The sequence below is a fragment of the Epinephelus lanceolatus genome, chromosome 4 (assembly GCF_041903045.1).
Source record: "Epinephelus lanceolatus isolate andai-2023 chromosome 4, ASM4190304v1, whole genome shotgun sequence".
Classification (NCBI taxonomy): Eukaryota; Metazoa; Chordata; class Actinopteri; order Perciformes; family Serranidae; genus Epinephelus; species Epinephelus lanceolatus.
This window is the reverse complement of record NC_135737.1, coordinates 36548052-36569142: the sequence shown is the minus strand read 5'-3', so window position 1 is coordinate 36569142 and position 21091 is coordinate 36548052. Positions and strand designations below refer to the sequence as shown.

Sequence of the window (21091 nt, the reverse complement as noted above, 5' to 3'; positions counted from 1 at the left end):
TGATTTGGCAGATGCTTTTGTCCAAAACAAGTTCTCTCTGCAAACCAAAAGTGGGTGCAGTGAGTTTGCTGTATCGACTGTGTGCTTTAACACTGAGTGCTCTCCTTGTGAGGTTACGATTGGTTTCTTGATTTTTATACATCTTACGGTGTGGGGGCTGGAGCAACATGTCTTATTCTTCTAAGAGAGCTACTTACTGAGATCTTACTGCATTCTGTTGCACTAACAGTATAATGGATGTACAGTGTGTTCTTCTTTACAGCCATGAGAACTAAAAAAGTCTCAGATCACAAAGCCTCTAATAAAAAATACATCATGTCATCTGATTTGGTTTGTCATTTATTAATCATTTAAAACACTCCTGTTGTTATTCAACAACAGAGTCTGGACACAGGGTTTGTGAGTGTCTGAGAGAAGACATATTTCATTATTCCAGGGGTCAATATTTGTTATAAACGCCTTTTTTGTGAAATAATAATAAGGCAGCAAAGTGAAAAGGACAAATCTTGACTTTTTGTCACCATTCTTTTATTATGAACAGTGATCCAGGAGCTTTCCTCTCAGACACAGAGAGCAGTCGGCTTTTGAAATGTCTATGTCTGCCTGCTGCTGCTCTCTGATAATCTAGATCTGTTCCACATGATTATAGATTATCAATATCTTCTTTTTACAGCTCCCTGGCCACAGGAGACAGTTGCCTGAGCAACGCTGCCAAGGTAAGCTATTGGATTCGAGAGTGTGTGTGCATGTATTTTTGTATGTGTTTGTGAAGTCTGGGATGATCATTCTAATGGCGGCCTATAGCAGAGAGTCGCAGCAGGATGCCATTAACACATAAACCCTGTATTGATCTCCCAGGCCTGAATCTGTTTCTGCTAACTCACTGATTATGCAGAAGACAGCTGCTACAGTGTGGCTTTTGGTCAGCATTTGTGCGATACTCCACCCTGCAAATCACATGCATGCATTTTACCTTCAAGGATGACTTGCACAAAGTCCTGTGCGGACATCTTGCCCTTCCTGGCGAAGCACTGGTAGGCTCCGCCATCGCTCTTTGACATCCCCTCCATGATGAGGTTCTCCCGGTTAAGCCCAGTGAAACGAACATTGTTGCCGGGGTAGATGATCTCTCCGTTGCGGTACCATGACAGCTCATACTCGTCTGAGCCGCTCACGCTACAAGACAGAGACACCTTGCTACCCACACTGCCTTTCACCTTCCGAGGGCTGATGACTGCCTTCAAGGGCTCTAAATACACAAAATAAAAGAAATGTTGTCTTTAAAAGGAGCATTCAAATGTTGTTTTTGTTTTAATGACAGTAAGATTGACAAGAAGACAGTAGGGGGCATTGTGGAGAAAGTTCAGGTGAGATTTAAGCAGCATGGTTACATAAGATTTTACAGAAAATGGCTGTAAACACTATCTCCGGATTAGATCTGAACAATTAGTTGATTAATTAAGTTGTCAGCTTATAGAAAATTAATTGGCTGCAATTCAAATTAGAATAAATTAATCATTTAAAGGCATACACACCTACAAAATGACCATTTGTATATTAATTACAGACCCCGTGTTACAGCGAATTTGTGAAAAAATACGTTTTTTCTCACATGAAATTGGAGTAAGGGGGGGCAAGTTTAACTAGGCAAAATCACATTAAAACATGTTTATAAACTCTCGCACTACTCATGCGGAAAAATCCAAGTATCATTTATTCAGTCATATGCTCGGCACTTCCCAAACACTTCACTAAAACCTTAATATTTCTATGTATACATTTACGGGACGCATAAACAGTCACACACATGGACGAATGCACAAGCAGAGTTGAAACCATAGACTGTACAAATAATGCACTAAGCTGCCAAAATGTCACCCATTAGTTTGTGGAGTCACATTTTGAAGCCTGGAGTTCGGCATTTTGGCCATCGCCATCTTGTTTTTTTGGAGCCAGAAGTGACCATATTTGGAGGAGAGGCGGGTCTGACTGAGAAATCGAGGACACAATTGGCAGACAGCCTGTCACTCAAAGAAGCTTGCACTTAAATGCAAACAAATGAGTTGTATGAAAATTTGCATCCCGTACAGTGGTCATGAAGGGGGAAATTAGCTATAGAGACCAAAACAGTTTTTTGTACGAGACTGTAAACGTGTTTATTTCTGCTGTAAAGTTGGGCATTGTAACATGGGGGATCTATGTGGATTGACAGGCTTCTGGAGCCTGCCTCAAGTGGTCATTCAAAGAACTGCAGTTTTTGCAACTTCATTTTTCAGCCCTGGATGTTGCCACTTAGTTCAAATGGGTACGCTTGGAGCGCCACTTTTATATTTAAGTGTTTTAAATAGTAAGGTTTTATGTAAAATGCATGTGTTTGGGAAGCACTGAGGATATGACTGTATAAATGACACTTGGATTCTGCTGCACCAAATGAGAGATTGTAAAGAGATGTTTTGACATAATTTTGCTGTTATTACCCTGTTCAGAGCTTAATTATGCTCCGTGTGGTTAAACAGATAATGCAAATTATCCTCTCCTTTAAATAAAAGACTTACGTTTGACATACAGGCGCCCCATGACCTCAGCGTTGCCATAACTGTTCCACACTTCACAAACGTATGTCCCAGAGTCACTGGGCTGTGTGCTCTCTATCAGCAACCCTGTGATGGTCTGACGGAAGCGACTGTCAGGCTCCAAAGGGCTGTTGTCCTTCAGCCAGCGGTATTTGGGCGTCGGGTAGCCTGAAGCCTTACAGGGCAGCTCCACCCGATGATTAATCATCACCTCTCGGTGGTCAAAGCCATCCAAGATGCCTGGCTCAGCATTGGTGGGGTCTGGAAGGAGCAGAGAATTTAGTGTTAATTAGTGGTGAGTGTTGCCAGGCACTTGACAGTGTAATCCAATATTGATTCTTGAGGTCAAGATTCAGTTCTATATACTATATATTTTGCTATGTGAGGGAGGCAAGAGAGAAACAGTGTGTTTCTAAAATTTGTGGGGGGATTTTATTGTCCCCCACAATCAAATCAGAGACAGCACCATGGATTGCTCCTTTTCTATCCATTCACCCACTTATATAATACAAAACATGTGAAATAGCTCTCATTTATCGAACCATGCTACAGTATACAAATCAACCTACATCACAGTACAGCCTACATTACAATGGTTGTTTACTTGTTACTGTCTGGCTCAAAGAAGGGCTGCATAATTCATGGTTGGCCTTAGAGTACATCAGTCTACGTGACAGGATTGGACAGACTGTAAACTTGATCCCAGACCTAAACGCACCCATTTACTGGTTTTGCTTTACAATCTTGCAAATCAATCAAAATTTCTGAGGAGGACCATATTTCATGATGACATTTTTATAGTGGAAATATTTTTGCTGTCTGCAGTTTTTAAATGTCAAAACCAACTCAAAAATGTAAGTATGTGTTAGGTTGAGCTAAAGCATTCTCTACAGGAAGTATCCAATACATTATCTACATGCATATTTGCAAGGGCGTAGGTTTTGTTTTTACACTGGGGGGGGGGCGCATATGAAACAGGGGGCTGTTTGATCATATGCTTAATATTCTGCATTCTGGTTCATTTTTATACACCAATTTATGTCTTCTCTGCAACAATTCATGGTGTAAACATCTTTAATTTTGTCAAAATTAATGTCTTCCACTACTATCAGGCGGCATGGTGGTGCAGTGGTTAGCATTGTTACCTCACAGCAAGAGGGTTCCTGGTTCAAACCCTTCCTCCCACAGTCCAAAGATATGCAGGTTAGGTGAACGGATGACTCTAATTTGCCCATATGTGTGAATAGATGTCTCTATGTGTCAGCCCTGCAATAGTCTGGTGAACTGTCCAGGGTGTACCTGGCCTTTCGCCCAGTGTCAGCTGGGATAGGCTCCAGCCCCCCTGTAACCCCTTACAGGATAAATGAATGAATGAATGCATTACTTTAATGTTTTAACTGGAGGACACATATGCACATGTTCTAAATATTAAAGAGTATGGGTTCCATGTGTCCCACTTAAATCTACACCTATGTATATTTGTCCTGTTGTCCTGTATGTAAGGTCATAGCAGATAATTTGATTCCAGTTTGAATGCAGTACTGACCTGACACGATGAGACGCGCGCTGTTGCTTTGACGAGTCTCACCGGTGTAGCGGTGGCGTGTTGTGCAGCGATAGTTATTCAGCCCATCCTCAGGCAGGACGTCCAGAATATACAAGGCTCCCGTGGATGTGATGAGATATCTTTGTCCTGGAAGAGATAAAAAACAGAGAGTGGAAACACATGAAAGGCAGCAGTTGTGTAGTTGTTATGTAGGATCAAAACAACTTTTACAGTATAAAGAATTTATTCACCCCGCATCAACAGAAGGATTCTTTTCTCCATAGGGTGTTTGCAGAGTGCACGGCAAATCTGTAGAAGTTTGAATCTCATGGCACACAAAGCCTTTAGAAGTTATGCTTTATTTCTACATGAGATAAAAGAGTTTACAGGGGCAAAATGCAAAGGAGTTTATCTCATGTAAATAAACAATAGCTACAAGAGATCTGGTGTGTAGTGAGACTTGAACGTCTACAGATAAACTAACCAATGTCTGGACTAATACTGTGAATTACTGTGGTAAATTCACCCAGATGATGGACCACAAAATGTATCCATAAATTCCAAAAAGGCACAAACTACATTCATGAAATCAGATCTGCATATCAAATCTTTGCCCTTTAACAGCTTTTATTGTCTCGTCTATGACTTCTGCCGTTTCAGTAACCTCACTGGCGCCAATGTCTGGTACAGCCAGCCAATCCCTCTTTAGCTGTCACAGCCAGTTCAGTATGTACGGTAATATTATGTTAATTCTGCAGATCAAACCAGGCTGAGTGGGGTTGTCAACATCCATAAGGAAAGAAACCTTCCTCTCCGCCATCACATGAATGCCCATATTCCCATGGGAGCAGATTGATGTCAAAACTGATCGAAAAAGCAATTTACAGGAGATTGTCTTCACTGCACAGTGGTGGGCATGCTAAGACAGAAGCAGTTTAGTAAGCCTTTAAGGTCCCGAGGAGATACAGCCCTGTAACACCTACACCCAATGTTGACGGGTTCCAGAAGCCAAACATTGTACGGTGATAGCACAGAGTTAAAGGGACAATTCACCCCAAAATTAAAAATACATGTTTTTCCTCTTACCTGTAGTGCTATTTATCAATCTAGATTGTTTTGGTGTGAGTTGCTGAGTCTTGGAGATATCGGCCATAAAGATGTCAGCCTTCTTTTGAATATAATGGAAGTGGATGGCACTCAGCTTGTGGTGCTCAAAGCACCAAAAAATACATTTAAAAAACTCAACAGTAATGTCTCTTTCTAGAAATCATGACCCCGTTACTCAAGATAAAACAAAGACCTTGTTACGAACAGTTTCATGTAGGAACTATTTCTTTCTACCGAACTAAAGCGGCCAGTTGCATCACTGTGCAGAAGGAAGAGTGCATCTACTCATGAACAAGAGGCTTGTGCTCATGACAGCATGACATATAAACATTAATGGCATCCTCCTTTGCGGAGCTGTATTGTTAGCTAGCTCAGTGGTGCTAGGTGAGCTGGCAGTAGATGCACTCTTCCTTCTGCGCAGTGACACCATTAGTGGGTGCTGTTTTGTGGAAAGAAAATAGTTCCTACACGAAACTGCTCGCAACAAGGTCCATGGATTATCTTGAGTGATCGGGTCATGATTTCAGGAAAGAGACACTGCTGTTGAGTTGCTGATATGTATTTTTTGGCGCTTGCAGCACCACAAATCAAGTGCCATCTAGTTTCATTATATTGGAGAGAAGGCAGACATCTTGATATCTCTAACACTCGGCAACCCACACCAAAACAATCTAGATCGATAAATAGCACTACAGCTAAGAGGGAAAACATGCATTCTAGATTTTGGAGTAAACTGTCCCTTTAAAGAAAATACTGGTGTGCATCTCTACTGTCTGATTATGTGTAAATACAAAATGTGAAGTGGAACAGCAAACAGAACAAAATATTTACTTATTTTTCAACATTTCCCACGACAGATACTTTGCTATCTTTATATTACCTGCTTACAAAACTAATAAAAGATGCAAAACACCAAGAGAACTTGTAAGTGACAATATAGTCTGTACATTGACACGTTTCATGAGGGATTATTTTGTGGAGGAGGTTTCTATTTCTTCCTACGTGTGTCATTTGATTGACAGTAAGCATAGCGTAACATAATGTGCACATTAATAGGAAAACTCAGCGTCTTAACATAATGACTAACAGGGAAACTTAGACAAAACCAAATTAAGGCTTTGTGTTTGCTGTGATGGATTATCAAGCTCGGGCGATTCATGTCTGTGGAAGTTGTTCATACTGTACATGAATAAATGGCAGCAAAGTGTGTGCTCTTAGGTCTGACAATATATTGGTACGTCTAACTACAGATACCTGCATGAAGATGATCAAGAAGATGATACATGGCACCAACACTGGTGTAGTCTTTGGTGGCTGATTAAGGTTACATTTTTTGACTGCTTAGATTAGCAGAAATTCTCTCTGCATATTTGATTTTGATTGCATGCCGTGTCTGAAGGCAGTCATATCAGCGATTTATCCAAAAGTAGAACGAACTGAGGCTGTGTGGGAGCAGCTAAAGCAGATTAGCAGTGGGTAATTCATTTAAGTTGAAAAAGGGGAGCAGTGGGTTTTCTTGAGATTTTTCTCTACAACAGACAGTTATATGATGTGTTTTTTAAATTCATGATAAAAAGGATGTAGTCTGTCAAACAAAGGCAAAAATGAGCAAATATCATATCTTAATTGTGTCAAACTGGTGCTGTTTGAGTATTTACTGTTGTGCTTCTGGTCAAAATGGCCTCTCAAATAGACATCTCAAGATCCCATGAAAAATGCATGGACACACAGGTGCAGAGATTTCTCTTTTCTGTGCGGGTTAACAAATAAGATTCCACCTCCCTGAGGTCACGTAACACCATCCCCTATAGAACAGTGAGAAAACAACTCTTATAATTGCATGCTTCTCCTACATTTCATGCTGCAGTGCTGTGTTGGGTTACAGCGTTACCAGACAGAATAACGGCACAGTCCAAACCAATTAGCTGAACAAATATTAATAAGAGAGAACCTCAATGTAATTTTTTCAAACATTACAGTCTACGCTAATGTTAACATCAAACCACTACATGTTTTAATATTCCACTTGAGACTAATATGTATGAAAGAAGCAAAGCATGCTTAACACGCTTACATTTTATATGCATTTTTGATGTTTATACATGCAAGGGAAAATCAACCTTGTGGGGTTAAGCAAACAGGGGGAATACAGACAGAGGCGGGAGAAGAAAAAAAAATTGCACAGCTATTGTAAGCGTTGACCTAGATAGAACCGACAACAGATTCCACGGATTTGATGTCCTGAAGGGGTTTCACTGGTTTACATACAGGGCTGTTAGATGGGCAACCAGCAAGTGGAATCTATAAAGAGAGGGGAGGGAGGGAGGGTGTGACTGTGTAGTGTGTACATGTATGTGTCTGTGTGTGTGTGCAGATGCCGGCAGCCATGCATGCATGCCAGTGTGCAAGACGATTGGTGGGAGGAAATCTTCTCAGAGGCTGAGGGGGCCAGATGCAGAAAAAAAAAAGCATTACTGCCCCCCCCCCCCTACTGGTTCTGTACACATCTGTACACAGCAGAGACACAGATCATTTTTTAATATGTTTTTGTTGCATCATAGTATTTTTTTATTAATAGTTTTTATATTGTAAATATTAAATTACTTTATTGTTACTGGTTGCATGTGGCTGTGATCAGTACCACAATCACACACACACACAAAAATATCTTGACGTTATAAACAGTGTGTCTGAAAAAGGTGAAAACCCTGAAAAATATATATTAACAAGCAGCAGCAAAAACAAAATTCAGACATCTCCTCCAAAGCTGTCCACTCCACACACACACTGCCTCTTTCCCTTTTTTCTCTCCTCCCTTCTGGCTTCTCCATTTTGATTCTGTACTGGTCCTCTGAAATCTCACTGTGGAATCCATCTTGAGTGAGACAAAATGGTATTTCACTCCAGCCGCTGTGAGCTGCTGCAATTTTCTCTTCAAGCACCTCTATGCTCCTGCAATGCCTTTTAAGACGTCAGAGCTCAGTTATTGTGTTATGACAGAATGAAGTGCAGGCAGAGGGGACGCTACAGTAGGGAGGGGATTCAAAATGAGAGCTATTGTATTGAATTGTATTTTATTGTATTTCTTCTCCGCGACCCGCTCCCTTTAATTCCACTGCTTTGTCTTTAACTCACTCACTGCTTTGGCATTTAGGAGTAATTTCCGTCCACAATGCCAGTATGTCAAGTAAGAAACTACACACAATGCCCTTTAAATGCTAAAATGTAAGAAGGGTAAACTGGTGGTGTAGTGCAGTGTAGTGTATAAACTGCTATGGATTAATTAAGGCAGTAATTGAGGCCTCAGTTCCCAGATGCATTAAAAATCCTCTGGACAGAGATTTCTGTGTTATTGTCAGAAAGTGGAGCCCGTCCCTCCATTCATTCACAGGCACCGCTACTGTAGAGTGAAAAAGTGCTTCACTCCACTACACACACTTTATCTAATCATCCCCACTTTGCAAGAGACAGAATCTAATACGAACAGCGGGCTCTCACTCTCAGCAGGCTAAATAAGCCTCGACGTACAGATGAGCTAGTGTCACAGCATCCTCGCTGCCAACAGATGCTCTGAAGTCGCTGTGATTTAAATGAGAGCCGAGCTGGTCAGATCTTAGCTGGCAATCTGCAGCTCAGTGACTGGAGTGAATTAGTTATGAACTGCCAATGTGTTTATTCCAATCGCCCGTGTAAAATGAACATCTGTAGTCAAATCTGGTTGCATATTTGCGGCATATTACCAATAATAGACCCATATTTTAGTATCTGGGGCCACCTGGGAAGGAAGACTGCTTGGTGCTTATGACCTGCAGGCATGATCAATCACTACATGAAACACTGTAAACTATAGAAATAAGTCAACAGCCATGCTGGCCAACACATTCTCACTCCTAACTCATCAAATACAGATGCTTGGTCAGTGGCCCCATGCATCAAACTGTGGCGCTCTAGGTACCCTCCTGTGTCAGTTTTGGACAGTTAGGGACGGTGTGCGTGTGTCAATTTATGCTCTATATATGCATTATGTCTTTAAAAATAAACTTCTGTTTTCACAGGAAATGTATAGTTTCCGCTATCTAAATGCATGCATTCTCTTTGTGAAATAAACTTAGAATGTAGGTAAAAAACTTATTAAAGTTTGGCAAAAAACTGGCTAGGGTTAGGGTTAGTTCCTAACATAATGTAGCCTCATGTGACATACGTGACATACATCCCATGACATATGTATGATTACTTAGATTTTGGGAGTGTAGGGAATGCAGGGATATTTCCCTCTCAATATTTAGACCACTTGTCCCCCCCCCCAATAAAAACATGCATGTAGCAGAAGACTTTTATTTTGACAAAATGTAAAGATATTTACACCAAAAATTGATGCAGAATAGGCACAAACTGGTGCAAAAAAAATCCACAGAATGCAGTAAATTAAGTCTCGATGCTCAAAATTTTCTGACGGAGGACCTCCACATGCCCCATTTTCATATGCATCCCCCCCTCCAATGTTGAAAAGAAACCTGCACCCTTGCTCCCACCCTATGCTGACTTTTTTGCTCTTTATACCAAAGCAATTGCTCAGAGCATCAAAAACTGCCGCTGCCTGGTGCGTGCCGTCGTTAGTTTAGCATGTAAGCATGCTAACATTTGCTAAGGCTGATGGGATGTTGTTGGTTTTGCAGGTATTCAGTCATAAACCAAAGTATTTGTCAATTTTAAATTTTTATTAAATGATAACATGTTAACAGTCAGAAGATCATTAAAGTTATTCAGACCCTCATCATGAGGGACAACATGAATTGTGAACAAAATTTCATGGCACATCCAGTAATTGTTGAGACATTTCACTAAAAACTACAAATGTCAACCTGTGCACTAGAGGAAAAGTGAGAAAAGTTCATGTCAGACAACGTGTAGATACTATATGTGCGTACAGTTTGAATGCAATAGGTTGAAAATGTTTAGTACAGAGAGTAATCTCTTCTATAAAGGGTGAGTTGGTGAGTCAGAGTTGTTGTTGTTTAAAGAGGAAGGTGGGACCAGCTCTCAGTACACTGTGAGTCAGACAGTGAGGAGGGACCCAGTTCTTGTCGGGTCAGCAGAGACAGAGAGATGATAAATGGGCTTATGAATGTTCTAGGTCTGTGTGGTAACTTCTCTGGCCCACTTCAACTCTCCTGGGTCCCTTCAGACATTAAATTAAAATTAAAAAAAGATGGCTGTCTATCACGGGCTTACTGCACACAGCATGCTGTTGAGAAAATGCACCACAATTGTTTTTTATCTTGCACATTACTTAAAACTGCTATTACTGCTACTGGTGTAACCTGGATACAGAGCATTCATTCTGCAGTGGCGTGCTTCACAACACAAGACTAACATTTAATGTTTTATTTTTGCAGAGATAGGGATACAATCCTAGAAAAACAGTAGAGAGGAAACACCACATTGACTCCTGTAGTGGTAATATCAGAGGATTTAACAATATGTTCTCAGACTAATTTCTGCCTGCACAGAGTCGGGGGTATGTTGCATCGTGAAACAGGGCGCGGGGGGCCAGACATCTGATCACAGCTTTAATCTGAGCTGATTGAGGTCAGATCGCAGGACTGACCTTTCCAGCGCAGAGCTCCTCAGGGCTGCATGGCTGCATGCAGAGAAACTGAAATGAGTACAAGGACTATTCTACAGACCAAACCATGAAATACCCATTGTTAATCTATTTATCCAACTGTATGGCAATTTAGATTACCATATATAATCAACAGTCATACAAAATGACTCCTATAAGACCTAAAACTGGCAGTGCACTCTTGGTGTCATACTGATCAAATGCACATAGCAGACCATCTGGTGAATGCAGACACTGTGGCTCTGTCCTGGATCCATTTAATTAACATGATGACTCTGGAATCAATAAAAGACATGCTAATGGTCAGCTGCTGCAACACTCCCTAAATCAGTGGATACAACCCTCTCTGATGCCACAGTTCAGTAATGGACGGACAACATGATACTTAACACCAAGAGAGAGAAGCTGCTTGTGAAACAGAATTGAAACCTGCCAAAGATTTAACAATATGTTTTGGTGAAATGGAAATAAAGATGGGAAGGTGATTTTTTTGTATCTGCAGCATTAAGACGTAGGTTTTGCTGAGGGGTAATGTGGGTAGTTAAATATTTTCTGTAATTCATAGTGCCCAACTAAAACTGTGTTCAATGTATGTGAGGTTTAAATCTGACAGGGAAACATCTTTGACAATCGTTTCTACACTTTAGTTTTTGTACAGATTTAATAGACAAGATATATGTGTTAATTTGTGAGCTTTAGAGGTGCTGGTAGGCAGATTTTGTCACCTTTAATAAGAGCCAGGCTAACTATTTCCTCCTGTTTCAAGTGTTTTGTGCTGAGATAAGCTAAGCAGGTGCTGGCTGTAGCCGTATATTAGACAGACAAACATGAGATTTGTATCAATCTTCTCATCTCACTCAAAGGCAGAAAGCAAATAAAGCATGTTTCACGAAAATGTCAAACTGTCCCTTTAAATCAGTGGTTCCCAACTGGTGGGTCGCGGTCCAAAATGGGGTCGCAGGTCCATTCTGTGTGGAACGCACGTGACTCGCAAATGTGTCAAGTTTGTAAAAAAAAAAAAAACACACTTTATTTTGAAGTTCAATGCATTTCCAGCACAGAGCTTTTATTTTGGAGTACCAGATGCTGCTGTAGAGTGAGTGAATGACTAGCAGCTACTTAACAAAGACAGCAAACTAGTTAGTCGACATGGCCAACGCTGAATATATTGAAATGTGCAGCCCCTGAACTAATGACCAAGGAGAAATCTGGACCCAACGGCTGGACCAGTTGGGAACCACTGCTTCAAAACACTTACATACAGTCAGAGCTGTATTGTGACAACTGATTTTACATGTATGTGTCTTACTTGATCCAAAGCTGTGCTTGCACTGTCCATTAGCAATCAGTTAAAGAGGATGCTGATTATGCTATTATTATCAGTTTTGGGTAAGGGTTACTTTAAAAGTAATCAAAGTACGTTACTTCGTTACTTTTTAAAAAAGTAACCAGTTACTTTATAATAATAATAATAATAATAATAATAATAATAATAATAATAACTTTATTTATATAGCACCTTTAAAAACAAGAGTTTACAAAGTGCTTTGACAAACAAAGCAAACGCAGGAATATCTATAGCAAGAGAGTCAAAACAGTGTGGGCAAGCAAAAGCAGGACAGAATTAAGCTCAAATTGAAGTAAACTAAGCAAAACACAGACAGAATGAAAAGACAGAATGTTAAAAGAGATAAGAACAATAAAGGCAATAAAACTATTATTTGTAAATACTAGAAACAAATGAATAGAAGGATAAAAAGACAACATTGCATAATGACAATAGCATAACAAAGAATAAACAATTAAAAGGAATAGAATAAAATAAATAAAAAGAGTAAACAAAAAGAATAAATAAAAAGATAAAAAGACAACATCACATGAAGGCAAGTCTATAAAAATAGGTTTTAAGAAGAGATTTAAAAGATGTTACCGATTCTGCAAGCTTTATCTCCTCAGGCAGGTCGTTCCAAAGTCGAGGGGCCCTGGTGGAAAAAGCGCGGTCGCCTCTAGTTTTAAGTCTCGACTTTGGAACGGCCAGGAGGGCCCCACCTGAAGATCTTAGGCTGCGTACTGGCTCATATGGGGTCAACATTTCTGATATGTAACTTGGGGCCAGACCCAGACGGGCTTTAAAAGTGATCAGTAAAATCTTAAAATCAATTCTAAAACGCACAGGGAGCCAATGGAGGGAAGCCAGGATTGGGGTGATGTGATGTCGTCTGTTAAAACCAGTAAGAAGCCTAGCTGCTGCGTTCTGAACCAGTTGGAGGTGGGAGAGTGATTTATGGTTTATGCCAGAGAGGAGTGAGTTACAGTAATCGAGTCTGGAGAAGATGAATGCGTGGATTATTTTTTCTAAGTCAGAATGTGGGAGCATGGGTTTGATTTTGGAGATTGTTCTTAACTGATGGAAGCAGGACTGGACAACTTTATTGATATGAGGCTGGAAGTTGAGGTCTGAATCGAATATTACTCCTAAGTTTCTGGCTGCGGATTTGACATTAACGGACAGGGGACCAAGGCTATTTTCAATTGGACTGGTGGAGGTTGGCGGAGTGAACAGTATGATTTCGGATTTGGAGGTATTGAGTTGAAGAAAGTTTTGGGCCATCCAACAGTTGATATCCTTGAGACAATCTAACACAGCAGCTAGGCTTCTCGGGTCATCCGGTCTCAGCGGGAGGTATATCTGTGTGTCGTCCGCATAGCAATGGAAAGACACATTGTGGCGGCGGATGATCTGACCGAGCGGAAGCATATAAATAGAAAATAAAATTGGACCTAAAATTGAGCCTTGCGGTACACCACAGGTAATCTGAGATTTCGAGGATGTGTAATTACCTATGGTGACCGCAAAAGTTCTATCTAAAAGGTAGGAATAAAACCAGCTAAGTGCAGTGTCCTTGATGCCAACCCAGGTTTCCATACGGTCAATTAAAATGGCATGATCAACCGTGTCGAAGGCTGCACTTAGGTCTAAAAGGATTAAAATTGCGCTCTCTCCCCTGTCCGCAGCTAAAAGAAGATCATTGGTTACTTTGAGGAGGGCAGTTTCTGTACTGTGTAGGGCTCTAAAACCTGATTGAAATCTTTCAAAGAGATTGTTATGACACATAAAAGCTAAAAGCTGGGTTGAAACCACTTTTTCTAAAATTTTTGATAAAAACGGGAGTTTAGAAATTGGCCTAAAATTGTTAAAATCAGAAGGATCAAGGCTGGGTTACTTTACTGCGTTACTCCCTGAGTAAAGTAACTCAATTACTTTAAAAGTACTTCCAATGTTACTCTCTGAGAAAAGTAACTCAAGCACTTTTAAAGTACTTTTGAGTATTCTACATTTCCTATTGGGCAATGGACCACAGGGCGCTAAGCCTACATTTTTTTGTCTCCAAAATAAAAGTTATGGACCACTTGCCCTTCACTGAGATCCAGTTCTCCCATCACAGCCGTCACTTTGACCAGTAGAAACACAGAACGATCTGCTGCCGTAGACAACTGTATGACAACAACACCCCAGCGTTTTTAATATGTCCACTAGGGATGTTACCACACAGAGTAAAAGGGGGAAATGATGGTGTGAAACAGCAGAGGCACTTTGTCAACCCGCTGAGTTAACGTTACTGTCATTAGCATCAAGCTAGCAAACAATGGTACATCCTCACGGTCGGACATAAAGTAATAACATTAACAAATAGCGGCGGGGCTTTTACTCACCACAACTGCAGAGGCTCCCAGCTTCATTTGAAACAAACTACATTATTTATTAATCCCTCTGTGTGTTTATATATTTACTTTTTATCCGTTGTCTTTGTAAAGTTAACATATCGCACCGTCATTTCAAACTCATCACTTGTTTCAAATTAAAAACCCCTTATAACCTCGGCTGAGAGAATCCCTCCATTTTCTAAATAGGCTTTTATTCTGAAACTACTCCACCTGTTTAGACTCCACCTTAGACAATGGCAGCATTTCTCCGACCACGTAGCGAGCCACAAGCTCCGTGGCTTCTTTCAGACTGATAGGTTTAACATGGGTCCATGTCATTGGTTCGACATCCCATTAGTCCGACTGTCCGCGGTGCTGAACGGCTCGCGGCGGGCGTATGGTGCACCGCGACCGGCTTGAGGCCGAGCAGGCTCACGGCTTATGTGTTTGTCACTTTCTTTTTCATTTTAACCCACACCATGATTTTTTCCTGACCCTAACCAAGTGATTTTTGTGCCTAAACCTAACCAGACCTTAACCACAGGGCATCTTGATGATTTCGGAACAGACTTAGCAACAATGAGTTTAATATGGTCGGAACAATGGGATGTCGAACCAATGGGCAGTTCCCGTTTAACATTACCTCCGTTATTAGAACCAAACGACAGCTGTTGCTGTTTCGGAGCTGAAGGACCAGCGTTCTAAAAGTAACGGAAGTAAATGATGTCTTGTTTGAAAATGTACTTAAGTATTTGATTACTCAAACAGCAAACTAACACGTTAGGTTACTCGTTACTGCAAAAACTAATCAAAGTACTCTGTACTTTGTAACGCATTATACCCAACTCTGATTATTATGCTGATTTTCAGGTTCATACTTGTATTTTGGTTTCTACTAGAATGTTTACATGCTTTAATATTTTTTTTTAAAAAAAGTTATTTTCCTCATACTGTCTGTGCTGGAAAACCTATATCCCCCTCTGTCTGACACTCTGTTTTAGCTCCTGTCTCTTTAACTAACTCTAACTCCCAAAAAAGCACAGTCTGCTCTGATTGGTCAGCATTTCCATGTCTACCGTATCTCACTGTAATTGCAGCCAGGAAATAACTGCAACGGAGAATAGTGACACATTCTATGGTGAAAAGTCACCAATAAAAGCATCTTAACCCAACTGGACATGTTCCAGCAGGAATATGGTTCAAAATCAAGGAGAAATTAACGACATCACCAACCAAAATTTGTGTTTTCTTGATGTTAGCATGTGGCTACATGCAGCAGTGTAGGCTACCTAATGTAAACACTTTCGGTAGCGTGCCTGGAACAGATGAGCATATAAACATATCTGTCATGAGCTCATGTTAAACAAAAACTAAATATACAGAATGGTCTGAAGCTTGGGGTTTTGCTCACAGGGATTACGTTTACATACGTTTACCTCATTATTTGCAATGTGGGCCATATTTAATATGAACTTCCAATATTCCCTTGGGCCATAATTATCATTAAAGGTTTAATGTGAGCAGCTAAAATGTAAAATAAAGACATGTATTTGTGGGGAGTGAATGACTTTGTAGGCTAAAGAACAACAAAAGCTCTTTTCTGTGGAAGATATTCTGGATCTTAATAAGCAAATGTGGTCTGTTGCACTTTTGTTGTACAAACACTATGGATTTTAAACAGTGCTGTTAAGTAGGCAGTTTGTCATGTCTAAACTTTCAAGATGATTCTAATAACTTGGTGGGAAAAACAATGAAAATGGATTTTGCATGAAATTCTAAGCGGTGGGAAAATAATCATGAAAAAACAAGAGTGTGTGGTGGATTTGTCTCCGGGCAGGAAATCTGCAGAAAGAAATCAATCCTACATCATATAACTTATGAGTTAGCAGTTAAAATATAAAGTTACTTTTATAGTGCCATCATCTGGCCAATCAGTGCGACTCAAACATCAGGAATTGCTCTGGGACGGCAGAGAACAAACAACAGGGCACAGACTATGACTGGACACATACAAATTAGCTTGTGAATGCTTAAACTAATATTATTAAAACCAGGTCAAACGAAAAAGCCTTCAGCACCTGTAAAAGTCACCTATAAAAATCCCTTTCTCTCAATGCACCTGCTGTGTGAATAGATTTTAGGAATACAAGTAAATGACAGAGCTGCCATTGAGGCCTCAGTGAAGAAGGCATCCTTGGTTCAGTGAAAGTTTTGGCATCAGAGACTCTCTGTCTCTTATTCAGCCTCAAAAACCTCTGTGTTCCTGTTTGGCTCATTCTGCTTCCTCTCCTGCTTCTTCTCTCTCCACTGCTTGGTCTCTCTCTTTCTTCCCCTCTCTGTCTCTCCCTCTGTGTCCTGAATGCTAAAACAGTGGTTGGCTGTGTCAGAACACTGCAATGAAATCCTGCAGTCTCAAAACGCCCACATCAAGTAAACACCTTCCTCTACCTAGACGTTGACCCCCAAAAGCTATATTTCACCTATGTTAAACATTACGTTGCATACTATAAAATCATGGTAAATATTGAAATGACTGAATGCCCTGTAATAGATTAACATAAATAAAATGTTTACAGAGGAATTACACACGTAAAAATAAGACAAAGAAAATATGGATAGACTAGGTCTGGGTGATACAGAGAAAATCAAATCACTATGTTTTCAACCGAATACCTTGATATTAATATCGTGACATTAATATAGGGTTACGTATTGTTGCGTTCATTAAATATTTACACAACTTTTTGATTAATAATCATCAGTAATATGGATATAATTATGAAGTGGCTAACGGGAAATAATAGAACAAGCAGTGCAGCCTAGGAAGTTTGGAAAATTGCATCTCTTTACTGTAATGCAGCCTTTAAAACCAGAATAACAACATTAATGATCAGTACAAGATACCGATATCATAAGCTGCCCAGTCCAAAGAAGGACTCATAAAAACTATAGCTGCTGCATAACAGTGAGTCGAAAAGACGAAGATGAAGAAAAGGAAGAGAAGGAAGACACATAAGGAACACAGGAGGGTCTGTCAGCAGAGTGGCCCAGGCCATGACTATAATAAACTTCTTAAATCAAAAATAGCTTAGAAAATCATGTGTCTCTAATCCACACAGCACAATAGCCCCTTTATCATGGAAGACATTTTGACACGTCACAGTCGGAACAACGCAGGTGTAAATAATGACATTAATGACGGTTGAATTCCATTTAGCTGCTTTGATTTCAGGATAATTGTATCTTGCACGGTTGCTCACCGTCACTCTCACCGGAGCACTTGAATAGAACAGAGCAATTGTTAGGGTTGTTAGTAACACCTGTGCTTTCCCTACAAGTCAAAATGTCTATTCCTGATCAGGTATCAGCATGTTTACTCTGCATCACCCAGGGCTCAAGTTTTTGTACTTCCTCTAGACCACAATGAAATTAATTTATTTTTGCAAAGATTTATTACTCCATATGTGAAAAACTGATGTTTAAAGATGGTCAAATTTCCACTGACTTATAGTTTGTGTGAATTATTGTATTGCTTAAACTGTTGTGTCACGAATATGTTCTCTTTTATAATGTGTTTTTTATATAATAGTATCTTTAAGCAGAGAAATTATTCTCCGTTTCCTGTCCAGGGACTACAGATGAAAATTAGCTTAAATTAGCTGTGCACTATCCCTGTTAAATAAATAAATAAAAAATACATGAGGATAAAATTCAACATATTGTCAAAAATTCAGTTTTTCAGACACAGTTCTGAAATTTCACACACTACTTCTACCATGACAAGAACATGTTGTCCTTTCTTTCATGAAAATAATAATAATATTTACAGTTCTGCTCACACTGAAACATTCTGCAACCTTATAATTTTTGGCACTTTAGGGTCAATTTTTGAAATTTCAGAAATCTAGTGGGATCATTTGTGGAGGTCAGTGGATTGGGCAAAACATGTGCGAGGAGATAGGTTAATTAGTTTTACAGTTTTTGAGAAAAACAGTTATAGACTTATGGACATAACTCCTGCCAGGTCCAAATGTACGAAAATTTCTGCTCAACTGGGGCTACATCTTGGTGAGAAATTCAACGTCATAGCCCGCACAAGTTCTAGGCTACATATTTGTTATGAAGAAGGTTGCTGTAGCACTACCATCAAAGCTATTAGTCCCAAATATTAGATACAGATCTTTGGCACTGGACTGGACCTATGTGCAATGTTTGGTTTATTTTCAAGAAGAAGAACAACAACATTGGTACGTTTTTCAGTCTTTCTTTCCCCAACAACATGCCTGTGTTTGAATCCCCTAATCCACCTCAATTATATAATGACTAAGTCACTTGCGCATGAACAATAAATGTGCATTTCAGCATAATGATGTGTACTGTTGTGTTGCACCCCTGGTGTTACAGTTAAAACAAAACACCACTTAAAGCCATGAGTCTGGATCCATCACTCAAACCCGATCTGTTAAAGTAACACTTAAATGCCATGCAGTTAAGTATTAAATTAACTTGGAATTATTATTATTTTTTCTTTCTCAGAGGTATTCTCAAACAAGAAATGGCAGACAGAGTGAAATGCACTGACTGTCAGTGTTATACTCCATTGTATTAAATTAAAAATGGGTTTTCATTTATCATAAATAATTTGTGTGTTGTAATCCATGCAAAAAATGTCCAACTGCCATGAGATGAACAATTCATATTTAATAAGCAACTGAACAAGTAAAAGATGCCATTTCAATAAATCATGTGACCCATAATATTTGCTCGTTCCTGGTACTGGTCAGATTGCTACAGAATATTGAGGTATACAGATTAAGTGGACACAGAGGTATTTAATCATGTACAATAAATAACATTTAATTATCGTTTGGCCATTTCTGTTACGTTTTAGGAACTCTATCATAATTTAGAACCAATACAGTTTAGTAAATATTTTCGTATTTCGTATTTTTAATATATTTTAAAGGAGTGTAAAATGACGAATGACTCATAGATGAAAGCCCTGCAATGCATTTTGCTAATACAACGCTACTCAACATGGAGTCCAAAGCAACTGTGAAACAACAGTGTACTACAATGATGGAGGAAGAGCAGCACTGAACCCGTGTGAAAACAAGGTTCATGTCACGATGGCAAAGCACCCACGTACAAGAGTACACGGCGAGAGGATTAATTTTACATTAATGTATGGTAGCTTGCTGAGCTTGGCTGCAGGCGTGCACTTGGACACACACACATCACAAAAACTGCTGAAAAGGAGAGTCAGGTCTCCAAGGTTAAAGAGTCTGGGGGAAGTCGATGTCTTTGATGAGGTTAGCAATCCAGTAATCTCTGCTGAGGCCTGGAGCCATTAAACAGCATGTTGCTAAGCAGGTCTGTGCATTGAAGAATGTCTGAACAACAGCAGCAAAACAACAACACCAGGTTGAGGCAATTTTTCAGTCAGGCAGCAGGAGAGACATGCTATCATCATGTCAGAGACAGTAACTACCAGTGCAAAACACATAACTGTTAATACATGTCTCTCTCTTAGCTGTAGTGCTATTTATCAATCTAGATTCATTTGGTGTGAGTTGTCGAGTGTTGGTGATATCAGCCATAGAGATTTTATGGTGCTCAAAAGCACCAAAAAAATAATCCACAGACCTTGTTATGAGCAGTTTCACGTAGGAACTATCATCCCTCTACCGAACTACACCCACCAACAGTATCACTGCGCAGAAGGAAGTGTGCATCTACTCATGGACAAGAGGCTCATGATTGTTACAGTTCGAGATGCACACATTAATGGCGTCCTCCTTGGCTAAGCTTTAATGTTAGCTAGCTCAGTGGTGCTAGGTGAGCTAGCAGTGGATGCACACTTCCCTCTGTGCAGTGATACTGTTGGTGGGTGTAGAAAGAAAACAGTTCCTACATGAAACTGCTTGCAACAAGGTCTTTGGATTATCTTGAGTAACCAGGTCATGATTTCTGGACAAAGACACTGCGGCAGAATAAATTTTGTACACAGGTGATGAGGGTTTTATTTAATGTTACTGGCACTTAAAGCACAATTAAGTCAGTGAGAAAACAACAAGGAAAGAAGACTAGAGAAAGACACACTCAGCAGGCCTGAAGGCATAGTAGCAGGTAGGCATGACTAACACTGGGCCAACTCCCACAGCCTCAGATAATGCCGTGCTCTCTCGTCCACTGCACACTGCAGATCCTCCCCTCATCTTGTTACTTTCGGAAAGTTACAAATATTCCCCACCAGCCCTCCAACAAGAAAGAAGCCTCAACAGTACTTATCCCCCATTTAATTCCATCAGTGTTTATTTAATTATATTGGACTAGAGATGCTGAAGGTCATTGGTTATTCACTGCTGCAACATGTTTGCTAGTTAGATGCTATTGAGACACTCATGATGACTAGCAAGTTTGAACGAAGGACAAACCAAATGGAATTGGATGGCTGGCAATGGAGCACTTTGTTACTCTTGTTTTTAGCTTGTGGTAGCTTTTTAACATGTTTTTAGCTGTACAGTGCATAGC

The 21091-nt window shown here is 40.0% G+C and overlaps 1 protein-coding gene across 2 annotated transcripts in view; it reads right to left on the bottom strand.

Annotated features, from left to right (window-relative positions):
- Positions 1-21091, bottom strand: part of dscamb (Down syndrome cell adhesion molecule b) — a 159637-nt gene that overhangs the window by 56190 nt on the left and 82356 nt on the right. For both annotated transcript variants that reach the window (XM_033631714.2, XM_033631713.2), the window contains exons 4-6: positions 4120-4266; positions 2556-2834; positions 974-1249 (exon numbers count right to left, since the gene is read on the bottom strand). In XM_033631714.2, the coding sequence (XP_033487605.2) occupies positions 974-1249; positions 2556-2834; positions 4120-4266 (702 nt within the window). The remainder of the gene's footprint in view (positions 1-973; positions 1250-2555; positions 2835-4119; positions 4267-21091) is intronic.